The sequence below is a fragment of the Hyla sarda genome, chromosome 2, assembly GCF_029499605.1.
Source record: "Hyla sarda isolate aHylSar1 chromosome 2, aHylSar1.hap1, whole genome shotgun sequence".
Classification (NCBI taxonomy): domain Eukaryota; kingdom Metazoa; phylum Chordata; class Amphibia; order Anura; family Hylidae; genus Hyla; species Hyla sarda.
Window position 1 is genome coordinate 459,624,527 of NC_079190.1, and position 21,918 is coordinate 459,646,444.

The 21,918-nt window shown below is 44.9% G+C and overlaps 1 protein-coding gene across 5 annotated transcripts in view; it reads left to right on the plus strand.

The window, feature by feature from the left end:
* USP25 (ubiquitin specific peptidase 25) overlaps positions 1-21,918 on the plus strand; it is a 149,928-nt gene that overhangs the window by 117,238 nt on the left and 10,772 nt on the right. For 2 of the 5 annotated variants that reach the window (XM_056559404.1, XM_056559405.1), the window contains 3 exons: positions 389-502; positions 11,209-11,304; positions 21,444-21,622. In XM_056559404.1, coding sequence (XP_056415379.1) covers positions 389-502; positions 11,209-11,304; positions 21,444-21,622 — 389 coding nt within the window. The remainder of the gene's footprint in view (positions 1-388; positions 503-11,208; positions 11,305-21,443; positions 21,623-21,918) is intronic. The other 3 variants (XM_056559406.1, XM_056559408.1, XM_056559409.1) reach the window with 3 other exon arrangements.

Consider the following 21,918-nt stretch of genomic DNA (forward strand, 5'->3'; position numbering starts at 1 on the left):
CCCTGTTTTTTTTTTGTGCCATGGCATGAGATAACCATTACTAATCCTATTTTAGGAATTCAAATCGATTCTCATGGTCTCTTTCTTCAAGAGAAAATGCCTCTCTAGTCTTTGGGATACACCTGGTATTGCAGCTCGAAAACGTTTAATAATATAGGGCTGCATAGTTGCAATAGCAGTTGGAAACCATAGACACGAGTGGCGCTGTTTCTGGAAGAAATCTACTTCCTTTTAATAGTAAAATCTTGTTACAGTCTTGCCGAAATCTATAAAATATATTGTCATTCATTATATTTAATATTCTCTGAGTATCATAGAGCTGAATATCTCAGGGTGTTACTCTGTTAACATAGCTAACTGTGTATTCCAATAATGTCTTTCTCTGCAGCCCACTGTTAACACCCCAGTCCCAACAGCTCCTAGCCAGCGAGTTGTGGAGGTGGCGATCCCTCACATAGGGACTTTTGTTATTGAGTCAGAGGAGGGGGGTTATGATGATGAGGTACCATTTTTTTTTTTTTTGTTTTGTTATTTTGGCTGCTAAGTGCCCCTTTGTGCCATCTCTTTCCCCTCCCCCTGCGCTTTTTGTTTTGCTGCCTGACTCACTGTTCCACTGTGGCATGCCAACCAAATCTCAACTAATCTAGCACTAGCGTATGCGAATCATTGTGGCATTGCTCATATGGGTGCTAGGAGTAAGTTTGTATGCATGCTTCATGCCAAAAAGTGATTCTTCTTGGGACAATTGTTCTTAACACTTCTTCCTTTTTCTCACCTCATTTTGGTGCAATTGCATTACCACCTATACAAGAGAACAGTGCATTAACCAGTTTGGTAGTATAGAGAAGAAAGGCAGCCTGGCAATACCGATGTGCACACCTGTAGGATGTCTGTTTAATAGGATCACTTATGCAGTATAGATGCAACAGCAGCGTGGTAGCGGTGCAAACTCATTAAGTATTGAAGGTACAGTCCAGCAAAACGATTCATAGAGAAGAAGTAATAAGTGCACTCACCACAAATGCTGCTTCGTCTAGGCGTTTATTGGAAGTCCATAAAACAACACAGTGCAGGGAGGTTGCGGGGAAGGAGGTGAACTCCGTTCACCTCCTTCCCCGCAACCTCCCTGCACTGTTGTTTTATGGACTTCCAATAAACGCCTAGATGAAGCAGCATTTGTGGTGAGTGTACTTATTACTTCTTCTCTATGAATCATTAACCAGTTTGTCATTCCCCAGTCCCCAAAAAAATGTAACTTCTTTTGTTCTTTGTTATCACCTATCCACAGGAAGGGTCAATGTTTTCCAAAGTTGTAGTTTTGGCATACTTTTTGGAAAACACTGGGATAGGTGATATCTGATTTTCCTCTGATTACAAAAATGGAGGTCCCTTGTCCCCTGAGTGAATTCAGCTACAGTGAACATGCTCAGCCTCTGCCTCATTCACTCTCTATAGGACCTCCGAGCATAGCCGAGTACAACACTGAGGTATCCTCAGAATTCCTATAGACAGGGAATGAAGCTGAGGCCGCACATGCGCACTGCAGCTCCATTCACAAAGGGGACATGGGACTCTTCTTGTAATCAGACCCCCCCCACTGATCAGTTAGTTACTATCTAATATGTGAATGTGATAACCTTTGATCTTGGCCCATTCTATAGATTTAGAGTTAAAAAATGTAGGATTTTCCTAGTGTAGTGACGGAAAATATAGATTTTATAAAGACATGAGGCGAGTATCATTGCATTATCTTTCTTTAATAAGCTCAATAGCAGAAAGAAAAAGATGCATTTATTCATACAATACTGGAAGAAAAAAGATGCAGGTCACCTAGCAACCTGACTGCACCCCCTTCCATATGTCAACCAATGATAACCGAACTTGCTCCATAAAACCACATTGAGGCTCCACCTCCTCTTCTTTTTTGACGCTCCTAATCCCATGGAAACCGGAACACCACAGAACTACGACCTCCGGAACCCATAAAGACCGCATCACCACGGAGCAACCCGGAACCGATCATCTAGGACCGAAACTTGAAATCACCGTCCATGAAACGGAACAGGAACCCAACGAACGCAGAACCGATCCGCCACTCACCATCCGTTAAACAGATATCTCAATAACCTAGAAATAAGAGGGATGGGAAAAATAATAACACAATAAAAACAACAACAAGAAGAAGGGAGGGATGATACTCGCCTCCTGTCTTTATAAAATCTATATTTTCCGTCACTACACTAGGAAAATCCTAAATTTTATGGCATACAGGAGGCTCATATCATTGCAAGTTCAAAGCATACATAATCATGACATAGATACATGACTTTCCGGTATAAAATAAAATCGTCGAAACGTAGCCTCCGATGACCAGTCCGCCGCCTTCAAAACGTCCGAAAGCGAGCCTCCCGACTGCGTCATCTTGATAGCCATGGCACCTCTAGACGAATGCGCAGAAAAAAACGAGACATCGACACCCGCCAAAGCCATAACTTGTTTAACCCATCGAGCCAACGGCGGAGAAGAGACCGGGCGATGGGGAGGGCAAAACTAAATTAACAATTGAGAAAACCGCGGAGACCTAACCGCCGCTGTTTTAAGCTCATAGGCCTTTAAACAATGCGCTACACAAAGTTTAGGATAAGAGGAAAAAACTGGATAAAACACAGAATGTAAATCCGTCTTAGTACGTCTAGCGATGGTAAATTGAACACTCTGAGGAGTAAACTGTCTCCTCGAAATGTCCAATGCCCGTACGTCGGAAACGCGTTTAATGGACACCAGACATAATAACATAGTCAGTTTGAAGGACAAACATTTTAACAACAAGACATTGTTGTCCTCCCACGTTGAGAACAAATTGAGAATCAACGATACATCCCACGTGGACACATAACGCGGACCCGGAGGACGTTTAAAATGTATCCCCCTGAGGAGACAAACCAAAGTATGTTGACCTACCGCCACCCCATCTATGGGGACATGCTGAGCGGAAATGGCTGACCTGTACACATTAATAGTTCTATATGCCTTGCCATCCTGAAAGGCTTCCGACAAAAATTTTTAGATTCCAGACACAGGGGCATGAACGGGATCCATTTGCCGTTGTGAGCACCAATGAATCCATAATCCCCAGGCAGATCAGTAATCCAATCTGGTACCTGGAGCCCATGCCTCGCAAATGAGGTCTCTAGCTGTCAGTAAAATGTCGCAATCGAGATCGGCTGACCTGATATCAGCCAAGCCACTAACGGTAATTGCCCCGACAGTATCAGTGGATGAAATTCTCCTGTTGATCCCGACAGAGCCGAAGGGAACAACGGACATATCCTCGGATAGTCTACGGTCATCCCCAGAACCTGAGGAAACCATGACTGGGTTGGCCACCACGGGGTGATTAGAACAAACGTCGATCTTTGCGAAATAGTGTACCAAAGCACCCTGGGTATGAGTGCAAACGGGGGAAACGCGTATAACGTTCCCTGAGGTCAGATTTGAAGGAAGGCATCCGTTGCTTCCGGATCCGGTCTCCAACTGAAAAACCGGGGCAACTGGCGATTGAGCCTCGTTGCAAACAGGTCCAGAAGCAGTGGACCCCATAGTACCTGAATGGCCTGAAAAATGGACGGTGAAGACGCCAATCGCTGCCGTCCACCAGATGTCTGGAATTCCAATCCGCCACCGAATTGGATATTCCCGGGAGATACTCCACCTGGATGACAATGTTCCTTTCCAGGCAAAAGAGACAAAAATCATTCGCCAATTCCGCCAGGGCTAACGATTTTGTGCCCCCCAGGCGATTGATATACTGGACTGCCAAGATGTTGTCCATCCGGAGTAGTATACAACAATCCCTCCTGTGAGCAGCAAAGCTCTTGAGGGCAAACGAACCCGCCAGAAGTTCCAGACAGTTGATGTGCAACTGAGACTCCTGACTACCATTTCCCTCCTTGGGTGGATGACCCGCAGCTGACACCCCAGCCGTTCAGGCTGGCGTCCGATTCGATAATCAAATCTGGTTTGGAATTGAAGATCGTTCTTCCATTCCATTCCTGGACATGTAGCAGCCACCACAGCAGTTCCTCGCGAGCGTCCTCCGACAACGGAATCTGATCCGCATAAGACAAGCCCTCTGCAAGATGTCTGGTCTTCAATCTCTGAAGTGCCCTGTAATGCAGGGGCGCCGGAAAAATTGCTTGGACAGAAGCGGACAATAGGCCCACGATCCAAGCCACCGCCCGCAACGACACCCGCTGTTTGCGGAGTAACACCCGTATTTCCTTGCGAAGCAATATCCGCTTCTTGTTTAGCAGACTCAACGTCGCCTCTCGAGTGTTTACAACAAAACCCAAAAACTCCATGTCCCGAGCAGGAACCAACACGGATTTGGGGAAATTGATGAGAAAACCCAATTCTGTCAGTAGATCGGTGGTCCATGCCACATGAAGGAACGCTTGCTGTTCTGACCTCGCCATGATCAATATATCGTCAATATATGATCAAGCGGACTCCCCGGCTCCCCAAAACCGCCATGACTGGCCTCAGGAATTTGAGAGACCGACGGGAGGCAAGAGAACTCCCATTTCCGACCCTCCCACACGAACTGTAGGAATTGACGGGAGGAGTGGTGGATTGGTACCGTGAGGTACGCATCCTTTAGATCTATTTTCGCAAGCCAATCTCCCGGGAAGAGCAAATCTCTGAGCAGGTGAATGCCTTCCATCTTGAAGTGGCGATATAACACACACTCGCTGAGGTGTCTTAGATTTATAACCGGTCGATGCCCGCCGTCTTTCTTCTTTACTAAGAAAAGGTTGCTCTCAAACCCTGGCTTGGCCAGATCCACCGGCATTATTGCATGTTTGGAATGTAACTTTTCTATTTCCCTTCGAATAAGAGCGATATCATCGTCGGAAAACTGAATCCTTCTCGGCCAGGTCTCTTGAGCCGGAGGAATCACAAATTCTATGACTTATCCTGCCACAGCATGTAGGACCCAAGGATCCACTGTAATCCGGGACCAGGCGTGGATAGAAAATCTCAACCTGCCCCCCACCGGGATATTCTGCGGTAACGGAACATGGGGGCCTACCTGCGCCTCTGCCCCTGGAAAATCCACGTGCACTGCCCCTCGCCCTCCAGGGCCGACCTCGTGTTGGGAAGAAAGGGGATGTGACTACTGGTGCTGGAACCGTTTGCAGCTGAGGCCTCTCGTGGACATAGGGGACCGAAGGTCTGGCGTAGGGTCTATGAAAAGCGCCACGGCCGGAAGGGCGACCCTTGCCCCTTCCAGCCTTCCCAAAAACCTTGGTCTGGGACTTCTTTAAGGACGTCTGGGCCTTGTCCAGACTAGAGAACAAGCCCACGAACTTATTGATATTTTTTATCAACGAGTCACCAAGCAATAGTCCCTCCGCAGCTGGGCCAGGTTCCTCCGTGGTCAGATGTGTTAACTGCGGGTCAAGGCGCATAAGTATGGAACGTCTGCGCTCCGCTGAAAAGGCAGAATTAGTATTGCCCAACAGACAAACAGCCCTCAGAGCCCAACCCCTGAGGACCCCGGCATCAACCGGTTCTCCCGAAGCCACAGCGTGTTCGTAGAGATTTAAAATCTTCGTCAATGGGCCCAGGAGGTCCAACAATTTATCCTGGACCGCTTTAAAAGACCTATCAATACCTTCCTTAGGGTTCTTCCCGGACTTCAGCATATACTTGATCAAAATGGGATCAAGTTCCGGAGTGTCGGCCACCTTATGTGCGACCGAGGGGCGCAGGCATTCGGAGCGAAGCTTGCTCCTATTGCCCCTCTCAAGAGGTTTGTGAAGACACGCCTCAATATATTTCACCACCTGGGGCATGGGGGTCCACTCCCCTGACCTTGGATGAGTGATGGATTCTGGGTCAAAAAACGGAATTCCTTGTGAATCCAGCACTGCATCCGGAGAAACCTCATCCGAAGGACCAGAGGCAGGACGAGTCTCATCCTCCACCTCATAGCTCTCCTCCAGCTCACTGCAGATAGAGGGGTCAGCAGAGTCGAGCGAAACCGCATCGGATTCCACTTCCGACTCCTCATTGTACGAGTCTGGTTTGGTCTGCTTCGCGGAACGAGAAACCCGACCATCTCCATCATCCTCCCGGGAGGAGGGTCGAACACCCGTAATCGGGTTGCCGCCCTTGGGCAAAGGGTCAGCTGCAATGTTTACATAATCTCCTGAACTACAGGGTGCCACAGGAGAGGTCAGTATATCGGAACAGTGGTGTCTCTTCCGGTCCGATTTTCCGGGTCTCTTAGAGCTAGAAGCCCGATCCGGGACTAGCGGATCCCCCTGAGGAACCTCAGACGCCAAAGGCGCATCAGCCCGAGAAGCGCCCATGGCCAGCGAAACCGCTTTAGTGATGGACTCATTAAAGCAGGCCACAGTGGAGGTCACGGCCGATTGGACCGATACATTGACCAGCTGATGGATTTGGTCTGCGGACATGTGTCCCGTGTCACGCACGGTGCTGAGGCCATCCCCCAAGGTCATTTTCACTTTGTCGGCAGACATAGCCTCAAAGTAAACTATAGATAAATGGGCAGTAATCTGCAAGAAAAAACACAGGGCTGTGGAGACAGAAAAAACAACAGCAATAAGTATACTGAGTACAAACAGCTAAAGGGTTAAAGAAACTGTGTTATACACATAGTGATTTGCACTAGAAAGGGTAAAGGGTACACAAGCTACGCTACAATGAGTCACCGACTGTCCTCCAGCAGCTTCAGGCCAGCAGCGCAGGATAGGCTATTAGTATCGCAGCCTGGATGTAGAAGACAAGAGACCAACAAGGCTCCGTCCCCACAACTGCACTCTGACAGCCCCTGCAAAATATATGCGCAGGGAGCTGATCAGACGCACAGCAGACTAAAGCCGCACTGAGTCAAAGCACGGTCCGGCCGCAGTGAAGATAGAGGACGCTCGCGCTGCACCCGGACCCCGAGAGGACAGCGAGAGGAAGAACGGCTGATGTCACCGCTAATGGCGACGCGCCCGCCCGAGAACACTGAGAGGGGCCGAACCCCCACAGGGAAACGCAGGACAGCCAGGTAAGATATCAAGGCACAGTAGAACCAGGGGAGGTAAAGAGAAAACACCTCCCTGGACAGAAACGGAGGAAGACTCGAAAGGGACAGTTATAAGCTAAATGGTGACCGGTGTATGTAGTATCTACACAGAGTCACAAGGTAGAATAAAATATAGTAAATAGTTGCAGGGAAAGCCCAATAATAATATAAGGGTACCCTGCAAGACAAACTACTAGGGAAAATATATATAACCTGAGGCACTGAAAGCCTTAATATAGGAGAACTGGTACTTATCTGTGAACGCTGCTACTGAGCAGAAAGAAAGAGGAGGAGGTGGAGCCTCAATGTGGTTTTATGAAGCAAGTTCGGTTATCATTGGTTGACATATGGACGGGGGTGCGGTCATGTTGCTAGGTGACCTGCATCTTTTTTCTTCCAGTATTGTATGAATAAATGCATCTTTTTCTTTCTGCTTTTGAGCTTATTAAAGAAAGATAATGCAATGATATGAGCCTCCTGTCTGCCATAAAATTGACATTTAGCCATTACTCCAGTTGAAGAACCCTTTTTGACCCTTGCAACGTTTCAGCCCTTTGGAGTGCTGAACGGATCTCTATTTATGTCTTTATATCTAGGGTTCAGTGTGAGTATTTTTTTTTTAGTTATTAAAAAAAAAAAAAATTCTGAAAAAGAACATTTTTCTTAAATGTTGATTGCTACCGGATGGTACGCTGCAGGGATGTGTACCAGGATCAACACTAACCATCAAGGTAGAGTAGAGCCTTAAAATGATGGTGCTCTAATGTGTGCAGGGGTGTAGGTAGTAGGAAATGGGTAAGATGTATTATAAATAATGCTAGGGATTGGTTGGGAACATAAGATTCAGTGGGCTATTAAGTGCATCGTTGTCATGTATCATGTGGAACCTAAGGGACTAAGGATGGGGGAAATGGAACACCCCGCCTCTTTCCCCTCCCTCACTGCAGAGCTTTTTTATTTTTTTTATTTTTATCCCTGCACCAGAATGACCGATTGATTTTTTGTTGAACAGATATTAAAATTAGAAGTAAATTGAAAAATGTTAAGTGTATTTTATAAATGCTCTCTTATACCACAATTTTTAAATAAGTAAAGTTGCTTATATAATTCCTGTGTGGGGTTTTAGGTTATAAAGTCCCCAATTCTGCAGCTCTTGTGCTCTATAATGTCTGTATTGCAATGTTTGCCCAATAGTACAGGTAAGCTAGCTAAGAGAGGCACAGGATTTATAGAAGTCCTACCCAAAAGTGGCCTTTCCAGGCAGGCTTTAAATGTCCCCATTTTGCCTTTTGAGTTGTTGCAAAGTACACATCTTTTCATGTGCTCTGACTTCCTGCGGCCCTATTATTGAAAAATTGTGTAGATACAAGAGCACAGTATTGTTATGTGGTAGGTTTTCCCTTTTAGAATAGTATTCTCTTGAATATTCTAGGTTTCAGAAATGTAATTTGGCAAAGTGATTTTTTCTTTTTAACTACATATTTTTTTAAATGAAAATTTACAAGCCAGTATTGACCTTTTTAGCTCTAAAGTAGTAACTTTGTAATGGTCTATTTTTACACACTGTATTTGAGGCATAGAAATATCCTTGTAATTGCAGGCAAAATAAGCCTAAAAAAAAAATCTAATTTTATTTATAATGATTTAGTTTTTTTATAAAAATATTTTTGTAACAATTTGACATGCATTTTTAGAGCACGGGTTGATTAATGGTGGTTTCCATGTATAATAGAAGCTGCAAGCAGCTTTGGCTTCTAATGGGGTTAGTTTGACTTAAAGGGGTTATCCAGGAATTGAAAAACATAGCTAATTTCTTTCAAAAACAGCTCCATGCCTGTCTCCAAGCTGGTTGTGGTTTAACAACTTGGCTCCATTTACTTCAATGGAACTGAGCACCAGAACCACACCCAACCTGAAGACAGACTGTTTTAAAAAGAAAGTAGCTCTGTTTTTCTATTCCTGGATAACCCCTTTAAATTTATATTGACTGCTGTATGCTCCAGAGAAAGTTGTGTAGTTCTTTCCAGTTTGACCACAGTGCTCTCCACCTCCACCTCTGTCCGTGTCAGGAACTGTCCATGGCAGGAGCAAATCCCTATAGCAAACCTTTCCTGATCTGGACAGTTCCTGACATGGACAGAGGTGTCAGCAGAGAGCACTGTGGTAAGACTGGAAATAAATTTATAAGGGGCCCTTTGTTTTATTTTATTTTTTTTATTGAATTTTCATCACAAACATTACATCTGATTGCACTCAAAAGACTGTATATGCTCACAATTGAAGAATAATATGTGGACATTCATAGAAAGAGGTTCCTAATAGGCAATGCAGTCATAATAAAAATACCAGTAGAAACTTTAAAGAATTAAAACATAACTTCGAAGAACCAGTCAGCCAACGCACTCAGGTGCTTTCAGATCTTCTAAACAATATCTTTTACGGTTTATAGATTGAAGTGTGGTGGTGTCAGGCCTCCCCCTGGAGAGGGCCTTCTCAATACATTGCAACCAAATACCAAAAAAACTGCTTAGTTTATTTTGTTTGTTGGGGAGCGTAAGGTGTTAAATGTATCTAAAAACAGTAAGTGCCTGAGGGTGCCCACTATTTCCGAATGAGAGGGGACCGTAGGTTGCATCCAGTGTCTTAGAAGGCATTTAGTCCCTACCAATAAGGCAAAGTGAGCTCCCTTTTTTTGCCACCACCGTTCCCCCTTCCTTAGATGGCTGTTGAGGAACATGATAGACCCTCTACACCAGCTTTGTTTGATGAACAGTTTTATTAATTCACACAACTATAAACTAGCAAAAATCAATGTTTTATTAAAAAAAAAGTTTTAAATGCATTATCGAATTCTAATGAACTTTCGTTTTTATGCTGGTACAGTTGTATTGTGTAGTCTTAAATCACTACTATCATTGGATAAAACTTTTAACATGTAGCCCAGACTGCTGTAATAGCTAGTTATAAGCCAGGAAAGTGTGCAGCATTGCACTCGACACCCCAGCCAGCCGCCAGATCTGACCTTTTCACAGCATATACTAATATAGCAAAAAGGTCAGATTTGGTTGACAGCCAGGGAGTGAGGCACACACTGCCACGATCTTCTCCAGCTTTTAAAGGGGTTATCCAACATAAGGTGATTTTAGTACTTACCTGCCAGAACTGCGTATTTCCTGTTGGATTTTGTTCTCTAAACTACACATTCCACAGTTCCATGCTTGAAAGTTTGAGATTACTTTCCTTCCCCCACATATCAGCCACCACACCCATTGAAACAGTGTTTTAGGGGCCTACAGCTGTTGCAAAATTGAAGCAGGACAGGCTCCCTCTGATCACCTGATGTTAGGTCTTGCCGCACTGCAATCTGGGAAATCCTGAGACATGAGTTATTTTGTATGCTGTTAAAAATAAATATTGGGGCAATAATCACAGAAGAATTGTGATAAAAACCATCACAGGTACAGACACTATATTATGAACTACACTAACTTTACAGACCCTGTAGCATAGTCAAATAAAAAAAAAAAAATTCCTGGAATACCCCTTTAACTCGTGACCCCAGGGGGTCTCAGGAATGAGATCCGGTGTGTTCAGAATTTTAAGTGTCTTTTCAAATTTCTTTTTTTAAGATACTAAACCTTTAATGTGTATTTTACCGTGGGTGCTTGTGGTGGTGTTTATTTTTCTTTTCTTTTTTTTTCTTTTTTTTTTTTTTTTGTAATAGCAATTATTCAGTTTAACAAATCAAATTACTTACTGTTGTATGTGCAAATATTGTCGCACCAACTTTTTGCCAAGTAGGATGTATAGGCCGTGCCTTCCTGGATAGTGGTGTCCTATGTGTTACTGGTTACTGCAGCGTGTGCTCTGAGGATCCTGTGCTGCATGTCTCTGCCCTGAGATTTCCCCAGTCAATCATCTCATTCATCACATTCACTAACACAATCCGGTGTACCGCCATCAGCTAACCATCCACCACGTAGATGCATGTGGTCGCTTGCTTTCGATACATTATGGCTTTTGCCTTAAATTATTTTAATTTTTTTGCATGCTTCTGATCTATTTAATATGATGATCAATAAACCTTGAATCCTCTGTGGCAGGTCATGATGACCCCAAACATGCAAGGCATTATCATGGCCATAGGCAAATCCAGGAATGTGTATGACAGGTCTGGACCCGAAGCAGGGTTCTTTAAGGTACAGAATATAATCATGTTGTTCTCATTTGCAGTCAGCTTCCTGTTTTTGTGTCTTAAATATTTGTGTTGCTTTTTTTCCTCTGCTTTTACAGTCATAGTCAAGTGTGTATTTTGTGTTTATTGATGACACATCACATTGTCAGAATTTCTGGAAACCACCTAAATGTAGCATGAGAGCTATACAGCCTAGGGCTGATCATATGAGTAATGTGGTATGAAATGGTTGCTAGGGAATTTTGTCCCTGACAACTGCATTGAAAGACTAGTTGTTAGGCAGCATTTCCTTAGTAACTAGTCTGTCATAAATACGGCTGGTCAGCAGGAACTGCACTGTGCCAACAGCAGAGAAGGGGGGGGGGGGGGAATTGAAAACTGTTATGACACATTATTCACCATCTTAGCCAGATCGCGCTGCAGTAAATGGCATAACATCAAATGTATGGTGCTTTGTCTAGGTAAGCAATAAAGGGAACCTGTTAAATCTCTGAAAAGTCACAACCCAATCATTCAGCTGATCTGCTTGGGGCAGACTGGGATTTGGACCCCTTCCCACCACCACTAATTAAATATTAATGGCCCATACCAGAGGCATATGAACCTTTTTGTTTTGTGTAAAATATAAAATAGCAAACAGTCTACCCACAGGGCTTATAGTCTGTGTCCCAGGAAGCACATAGGTGTGCATAGAAGGTGTGTGTGTGTGTGTGTGTGTGTGTGTGTATATAGATATATATAGATACATGCATGCATACATACAGATGGTTTTGGGAATAAGCCAGAGAAGTGTGTGTTAGTGTTCTTCACTCCCTGGTCCGCCTCCACATCTGACCCTTTCATGCCATAGACTTCTGCAGAGAAAAGGTCAGATTTGATTGATGCATTTAAAGGGGTTCTCTGGTGCTTAGACATCTTATCCCCTATCCAAAGGATAGGGGATAAGATGCCTGATTGTGGGTGTCCCGCCCCTGGGGACCCCAGGAATTTTGCACTCGGCACCCCGTTTGTAATCGGTCCCCGTGTGACGTCACGCTCCGCCACTCAATGCAAGTATACGGGAGAGGGCGTGATAGCTATCACGCCCCCTTCCGTAGGCTTGCATTGAGGGGCGGAGCGTGCCTCACTGTGCAATTCTCCACCCCCTCCCTATGTATGCTGTTTGCTCACATCTCCCCTAGCATTAGCAAAACTACAACTCCCAGCTTGTCCTCACTGACAGTAGCGGGACACAAACTGACAGTGGGAGGATTTTTCCTCCAGCTGTGAGCCCTGCACTCACAGCTGTCAATCAAGGAAGTGTGTCCATGACATAGGTGATGATGTATGGACACAACAGGACTAGTATGTGTCCAAGCAGGCAGGGGGGCAGTTGTTTGACTGTCTCTTTCAGTATGAAATACAGAACATTTTCTAATTAAAGCAATTGCAAAACCTATTGTTTTTGCATGCTTTACAACATATCAAATGTTTTTATATCCGACAGTGCCATTTAAGTAATCCATTATTAGGTTTAGATTATGTGCGTTTCCATAAACCTCTTGGTTTTCCCCCATCTTTACATGACAACACCGGGACTTGTGTTATGGCCTTGTCATACTGCCGAAAGTGGGGGAACATTTCACATGTTTATGTATTCCGGCAGGTGCTAGGACCACTCCAAAATGCACCATCCCATAGAGAGCAATGCATTTTAAGAGCGAAATCCGCAGAAAGAATAGACATGTCTTTTTGTTCTGCAGACGCCAGAATCTGGATTTCCACAGCAGCAACATCAAATTCTGACATGTGCCCAGTGCAGCAGAATCTGGGCCGAATATTCCCACAGAATTCTGCTCAGAAACTCTGCTGTGTGCACATAGCCTCAGAATGAAAATGTTGTATTTTTTTTTTATTTATTTATTTATTTTTTGGTTGGTCCTGAATCTTAATTTTCTGCTGCATGATTTCTGCAGTGTGAATGCTACAGCAGAATTTTATTGGATTTCCTGTAAGTATCTGCATATGAATTTCTTATCCAAAGTTGTGTACTACTACTATAGTTTTCCTATACACACTATACTCCCTTCCAGGGGCGGACTGACAACACTCAGGGCCCTCAGACCAAATAAAGCAAGGGCCCCCAGTCTGCCCCTGGCCACACCTCTGCCCCACCCCTATTCGGACATTAGCCTGATTGGTGATGTCTGGCATTAGCCTTGTGTCTTTAGGGCTCATTTACACAGACGGATCTGCAGCGTATTTTACGGTGCGGATCTGCCGACAATGGACCCTACAGTGCTGCCTCCATCTGTGTTTGCTCATAGCGGCAATCCACCTATACAAACAGACACTCTTTGATGTGCATGTTCGCCGCGCCCATGCACAGTATACTCGCACACATCGCAGCTGCTCTCGGCCTAGCTCGGGGAACAGGAGGAGCGGCCGTGATGTGTGTGAGTATACTGCGCATGCGCATGGAGAGCATGCACCTCGAAGCGTGTCTGCTCGTAGCGGTGGATTGCCGCTTTGAGCAGACACAGACAGAGGCAGCACTGTAGGGTCCATTGTCGGCAGTTCCGCACCGTAAAATACGCTGCGGATTGTCCATGTGAAAAAGCACTTGGGGTATGTTCACACGTACAGTATCTGCTGTATATTTTCTGCAGCTGATTTTGCTACCTATTGAAGCTAATGGGTTGCAAATTCAGCTTCACAAAATATGCAGCAGATCCTTTACATGTGAATGTACCCTTAAGGGGTTAATGATAAATAAACAAGCAGTGTGCTCACATGTTGACACCCCAGTGGGGTCACTTTCCCTCCTCCAGTGTCCACAGGTCACCTTACCAGATTTTTTTTTTTTTTTTTTAATCGCGACAAAAATGGCGCAGTTTTACAGTGGTTTCAAAAAATAGTGGTAAAATTGCGCCATTTTTGCCTCGATTTTTCCCAAAAATTGTTCTGGTAATGTGACCTGTGGACACTGGAGGAGGGAAAGTGACCCCACTGGGCTGCTACTTTACACCCAGCCCAAGGTTATACTCTGGAGGGAGAGAGGAAGCACACAGGGACATCACTCACCTTCACATGAAGCGGCCGCTCTGTATTCCCGGGAGGCCTGTCAGCTCTTTCGCCCCGTCCTCCTCCTGGGCTAGGTCCTCTTCATCCCTGCGCAGCCTCGAACACGGAAGCACGCACACAGCGTCCGGAGTAATAAACTTCCGGATGCTGCGAGCGGAGCTCCGGAAGACAGGGCAGTGGAGAACCCCTTTTAAGTCAGCATCGTGAGCCTATGTCAGCTGCTTCAGTCTATGTGACTGCGCCCCATACCTGGTCAGGGGGCTGATTTCATGATGGGACTTTTAAGGGGGAAGCAGAAGCAGAAATGTGCCGCAGATAGACTCCATGTGGGGACATATCACCTTTTGAGAGCCTAATCATTTTTACCTTGACATCTGCCATCATGCAGTCGTGCTGCCCTCATGCACATTAGATATTCGGCCAGTCCTAGGAGATAAACTTGCTAACACTGTTTGTTATTTTGCATGCTAGTCAAATAGTCTTGCATAGGATGTAGGTTCTCTCTGGCTCACTGGAGCCTGACAATAAACTATTATTGATGGAGCTGTTGCTAATATTAATCTGTGTAGCACATCGAGTGCAAAAGTGTTCTGATGTGATCAGTCTCTGGATCCGGTTATCTCAGGAGATGAAAAAATGCTTTCTACTACAGTCAGCAACCGGCTGCCATGCCTACCCCTGTATGTCAGCGCTGGGATCGCTATGTGATTGACACACAGGTCCTCAGTGCATGCACCCCTTATCATCCTTAAAGGGGTCGGCATAGGACATTAAAGGAGATGTCCGGCGCAGACTTTTTCTATTCCATAAAAAAAAAAAAAAGACAAAACAAACTTTCACTTACCTCCCTAAGTTCCCCCGGAGCGCCGCAACAGCTGATCGTTTGGCCGGGCTGTCTACTTACTACTTCCTTTAGCCCGGTACGTCACACGGCACTTCAGCCTATCACCGGCCGCAGCGATGTCCCACCTCGGCCGGTGATAGGCTGAAGCGCCGTGTGACGTACCGGGCTAAGGGAAGTAGGAGGTAAACGTCCCGGCCGAACGATCAGCTGTTGCGGAGCTCCAGGGAAACGTAGGGAGGTAAGTGAAAGTTTGTTTTGTCTTTTATTGCAGCCCAGGCAGGATGGAATAGAAAAAGTCCGTACGGACATTTCCTTTAATCTTTCATCTATTATTCTACTGTGACCTTTTCATCTCCTGTACATGGCTCTAATACACCTTTCTGCCCTCCTACTTGTTCCCTTCCCCGCATGCTGTCTTTAAACTACAGGTCCCAGCACTCTTTGCTGCCGCTCTGTGCGCACTTCCTCCTAACTGCCGTTTTCTGCCCCAGCCCCAACGCTTGGAATGTTACTAAGCAACCATTCCCACCCTGCTTTCATCTGCTGTACTACATAGCAACGATTCACAAAATGGGTGTCTCCATCTGTTGCAAAACTACAACTCCCAGCATTCCCAAAAATTCAAAGTCCATCTGTGCATGCGTGGAGTTGAAGCTTTAAAGGAAATCTGTCATCAGAATCACCCGCACTAAACCTGTTACACAGGTTAAAACGCTTCTTACCTCATTAACCTGTTGGGGACGAAGGGCGTATGCATACGCCCTTGCGTCCTGGTACTTAAGGACGAAGGGCGTATCCATACGCCCCTGGGAATTTCTATCAACAGGCACCCCGTGCAAATGCCCAGGGGGGTCATTAGTGAATTCACACTTGCAATTTGCGCCGATTCCGGGTCATTACGGGTCTATGGTGACCCGGAATATAAGGGGGATCGCGGGTGTCTAAGACACCGACGATCCCCCTGAAGCGATAGGAGTGAGGTGGCACGGGTGCCACCCCTCCTATCCCTGCTATTGGTGGTCTAGACGCGACCACCAATAGCAGATCGGGGGCAGGGGGGTTTACTTTCGTTTTCCCCGTCCTGCCCACCCACAATAGCCGGGCCAGAATGGGGAAAACGAAGAGGAGCGGAGTCGAAGATCACTTAGCCGTCCGGAGGCTGCGGAGCGACGGAGATCTGCAGACGGCTCCCTGGATGCGACGGAAGCCGGTGAGTTGCCTAGCATCATCTAGAGGGCTACAGTCTGAGACCATTATAGTGGTCTCTAGACTGTAGCCCTCCAGATGTTGCAAAACTACAACTCCCAGCATGCCCAGACAGCTGTTTGCTGTGTGGGCGTTAGGGGATTTGTAGTTTTGAAACAGCTGGAGGTCTACAGTTTAGAGACCACTGCACAGTGATCTCTATACTGCCCTCTAGATCTTGCAAAACTACAACTCCTAGCATGCCCACACAGCTGTTTTCTGTCTGGGCATGCTGGGAGTTGTAGTTTTGCAACATCTGGAGGTCCACAGTTTGGAGATCACTGTTCACTGGTCTCTAAATTGTAGCACTCCAGATGTTGCAAAACTGCAAATCGCAGCATGCCCACACATCAAACAGCTGTCTCGGCATGCTGGGAGTTGTAGTTGCGTACCTCCAGCTGTTGCATAACTGCATCTCCCAGCATGCCTTTCTGTGATCAGTACATGCTGGGAATTGTAGTTTTGCAACAGCTGGAGGCACACTGGTTGGAAAATACTGAGTTAGGTAAAAGAACCTAACTGAAGGTTTTCCAACCAGTGTGCCTCCAGCTGTTGCAAAACTACAACTCCCAGCATGTACTGACAGAGACCGTGCATGCTGGGAGTTGTAGTTTTGAAACAGCTGGAGGTTGTGTGTCCCCCCCCCCCCCCCCCCCCCCCCTCAATGTGAACGTACAGGGTACATTCACACGGGCGGGTTTACAGTAAGTTTCCTGCTTCAAGTATGAGCTGAGGCAAATTTTTCGCTGCAGTGCAAATTCCTTGCGGGAAACTCGCCGTAACACGCCAGTGTGACTGTACCCTAAAAACACTACACTACACTAACACATAATAAAGGGTAAAACACTACATATACACCCCCTTATACTGTCCCCCCAATAAAAATGAAAAACGTATTGTACGGCAGTGTTTCCAAAACGGAGCCTCCAGCTGTTGCAATACAACAACTCCACGCATTTCTGGACAGCCACTGACTGTCCAGGCATACTGGGAGTTTAGCAACTGCTGGAGGCACCCTGTTTGGGAATCACTGGCGTAGAATACCCCTATGTCCACCCCTATGCAATCCCTAATTTAGTCCTCAAATGCGCATGGCGCTCTCTCACTTCAGAGCCCTGTCGTATTTCAAGGAAACAGTTTAGGGCCACATATGAGGTATTTCCGTACTCGAGAGAAATTGCACTACAAATTTTGGGGGGCTTTTTCTCCTTTTACCCCTTATGAAAAGGAAAAGTTGGGGTCTACACTACCATGCTGGTGTTGCCCTTTACTTTTTATTTTCACAAGAGGTAAAAGGAAAAAAAAAAAAAAAAATTTGTAACGCAATTTCTCCTGAGTACGGAAATACCCCATATGTGGGCGTAAAATGCTCTGCGGGCGCACAACAAGGCTCAGGAGTGAAAGCGCACTATGTACATTTGAGGCCTAAATTGGTGATTTGCACAGGGGTGGCTGATTTTACAGCGGTTCTGACATAAACCCCAAAAAATAAATACCCACATGTGACCCCATTTTGGAAACTACACCCCTCATGTAATGTAATAAGGGGTACAGTGAGCATTTACGCCCCACAAGTGTCTGACAGATTTTTGGAACAGTGGTCTGTGAAAATGAAAAATGTAATTTTATTGTTTGCACAGCCCACTGTTCCAAAGATCTGTCAAATGCCAGTGGGGTGTAAATGCTCACTGTAGCCCTTATTACATTCCATGAGGGGTGTAGTTTCCAAAATGGGGTCACATGTAGGGGGGTTCCACTGTTTTGGCACCACGGGGGGCTTTGTAAACGCACATGTAAATTGCACTTGACGTTCAAACATGGGGTATTTCCATACTCAGAAGAAATGGGGTTACAAATTTTGGGGGGCATTTTCTCCTATTACCCCTTGTAAAAAAGTAAAATTTGGGGAAAAACCAGCATTTTAGTGAAAAAAATTTTTTTTTTTTTTCATTGACAACTTTTTGTTAATGTCGGATGTGTAAAACACCTGTGGGGTGTTAAGGCTCACCGTACCCCTTGTTACGTTCCTTGAGGGGTGTAGTTTCCATAATAGTGTGCGATGTGGGGGGGGTTTTGCTATCCTGGCACCATAGGGGCTTCCTAAATGGGACATGCCCCCCAAAAACCATTTCAGAAAAACTCACTCTACAAAATCCCATTGTCGCTCCTTCCCTTCTGAGCCCTCTACTGCGCCCGCCGAACACTTGACATACACATATGAGGTATTTTCTTACTCGAGAGAAATTGGGTTACAAATTTTGAGAGGATTTTTTTCCTTTTACCCCTTGTAGAAATTCAAAAACTGGGTCTACAAGAACATGCGAGTGTAAAAAAATGAAGATTTTGAATTTTCTCCTTCACTTTGCTGCTATTCCTGTGAAACACCTAAAGAGTTAACACACTTACTGAATGTCATTTTGAATACTTTGAGGGGTGCAGTTTTTATAATGGGGTCATTTATGGGGTATTTCTAACCAGAAGACCCTTCATATCCACTTCAAATCTGAACTGGTCCCTGAAAAATTCCGATTTTGAAAATTTCGCGAAAAATTGGAAAATTGCTGCTGAACTTTGAAGCCCTCTGATGTCTTCCAAAAGTAAAAACATCTCAACTTTATGATGGAAACATAAAGAAGACATATTGTATATGTGTGAATCAATATATAATTTATTTGGAATGTCTATTTTCCTTACAAGCAGAGAGCTTCAAAGTTAGAAAAATGCTACATTTAAAAATTTTTCAGGAAATTTTTGAATTTTTCACCAAAAAATGTTGCAAGTATCGACGAAAATTTACCACTAACATAAAGTAGAATATGTCACGAAAAAACGATCTCGGAATCAAATGTATATGTAAAAGCATCCCGGAGTTATTAATGCTTGAAGTGACAGTGGTCAGATTTGCAAAAAATGATCCCGTCCTTAGGGTCATAATGGTCTCCGTCCCCAAGGGGTTAAAAACTGTGCAGCGGTTCGCCAGATATCTTCATTTTTAGTTATTCTAGCTGAGTACCCGGCGTTGCCCGGTTTTTCCTTCCTAATCCTTGTTGGGGAGGAAAATAAAAACAAAGGAGGAAGCTTTTTACTTCATATCCCATCCTCATATATTGTTGTCATATCCCAACCCCATATCCCGTTCTCCTATCCCGACCTCCTTTTCTGTCCTCCTATCTCGACCTCCTTTCCTGTCCTCCTATCCCGCCCGACCTCCTATCCCGCCCAACCTCCTATCCCGTCCTCTTATCCCGTACTCATATATTGTCCTCTTATCCCGACCTGTAATATGTGTACCAGTTATTGAAATATCTCCAGCCGTACGGAAGTTAGGTGGGAACATACATTTCCCATTGATTTGCATGGGACTTTAAACAAAAACCCTGACCCTCACAAATGGGGGTAGTTAAGAGTTAAATTAACTATCCTATATTTTAAGTGGATATATAAGTAACATGTGACCAAGTATTATCGAAATATCTCCAGCCGTTTGGAAGTTATGCAGTAACATATATTTCCCATTGACTTGTATGGGACTTTAAACATAAACCCCGCCCCTGGCAAATGGGGGTGAGTAAGGGTTAAATTACCTATCCTATGTTTGTTGTTGACATATAAGTAACGTGTGCCAAGTTTCATGTTAATATCTTTAGCCATTTGGACGTGATGCTGGAACATACACACATACATACACACACACACACGTTGAGTTTTATATATATATAGATGGTATTCCCAGGCTTGGGACTCAGTGGGAGGTCCGCAGCATCAGCACGGACTCACTTATGTCATTTTCGCCGGGCGGAGCGGCTACCCGGCTCATGAATATTCATGGCTGCCTCATCGCAGTCTTCCTCCTGGTGTAGGTCACGTGGGTAGCGCCGCGCGCCGTACATCCGGAAGCGGCGTTCTCCTGCAAAGATAGATATGCAGGAGAATGCCGCTTCCGGGTGTACGGGGCGCGGCGATACCCACGTGACCTACACCAGGAGGAAGACTGCGATGAGGCAGCCATGAATATTCATGAGCCGGGCAGCCGCTCCGCCCGCCGAAAATTACGTAAGCGAGTCCGTGCTGATGCTGCGGACCTCCCACTGAGTCCCAAGCCTGGGATTACCATATAACTAAAAATGAAGATATCTGGCGAACCGCTGCACAGTTTTTAATGAGGTAAGAAGCGTTTTAATCAGGATCACCAATGTAGATTTCTGAATGTTTATATTTCCCCCTTGTCAATAGGGCATGTCCTTACACAGTGTAGTAGTGTCATATGGATTGGACAGTGTCACTTTATAGAGGGACACCCCATTGACAAGTGATATGGTAACAGCCATTTGTCAATTTATTCATATGTTAACAATAGGAAAAACAGAGGAATAGCCCAGCCATGTGATGTAAGAAAAAGATGATCCAGAATTGATTTTGTGGGCAATGAAAGTATCGTATTTAAAGAGGTTTTCCGGTGAAACACAACTTGTAACTATCTGATCGCGGAGGGTCTGAATGCTGGAACCCCCCGCGATCTTTCGCACATGCTTGGTTTTCCGAGAGGACTCTATTAGGGTATTTTCTGAGCTGCCATAGAAATGAATGGAGCACATGCTTTCTGCAGCATATGCTCTCTAAGAGTCTTGGGGTTCCAGCAGACGGACTCCCCTATCCTGGAACCTATCTCTTATAGTCTTTCACCAGACACCCCTTTAATAAAACTAAAATGTTCTCTTTTAGGTATGTAATTATACTATAGGAATTCAACTTTGTGTAGGATTGACACGTGTAAAGTGTATAAGATGTACAATAATTGCATTGTGTATAATACACACAGTATATTTTTATTGAGCGCTTTCTGTTCAGTGATTTGTGTTTCGATTGTTTAGGTTGTGGTGTTTTTCTTTATGACTGAGATCACCATTGGTATTTTAATCTTCTTTTTTAGGGTTTGTGGGTTTTTTCTGTTTGCCAAATAACTTTGCCTGTCTTCTGTTTCCTATCCTCAGGCCATCAAAACAGAGTATGCCCGACTATTGAAATTAGCACAAGAGGATGCACCTCCGGAGATGGATTACCGCTTACAACATGCAATAGTCTACTTCATCCAGAGCCAGGCGCCAAAGAAGATTATTGAGAGAACCCTCCTGGAACAATTTGCCGATCGCAACCTCAGTTTTGATGAACGGTAAACAAAGTTTTCAATGAATTCTGAGCTTTTGTAGACACATACAAAAAGTGGTTCAGTCCTATACACAACTGCAGCAGTTACTTAAAGGGGTACTCCGGGAAACACAATTTTTCCCCTATCAGCAGGTTAGGGGATTAGGCTTATTCCGTATGATGTGATGACTTATGTTCCCCAGAGTACCTCTTTAAAGTTACTTATACTGAACCATACACGTGAAATGAAGCTGCTTTAGTGTAAGACTTAAAGGGTACCTCTCATCAAATAAACGTTTGATATATTTTAGATTAATGAAT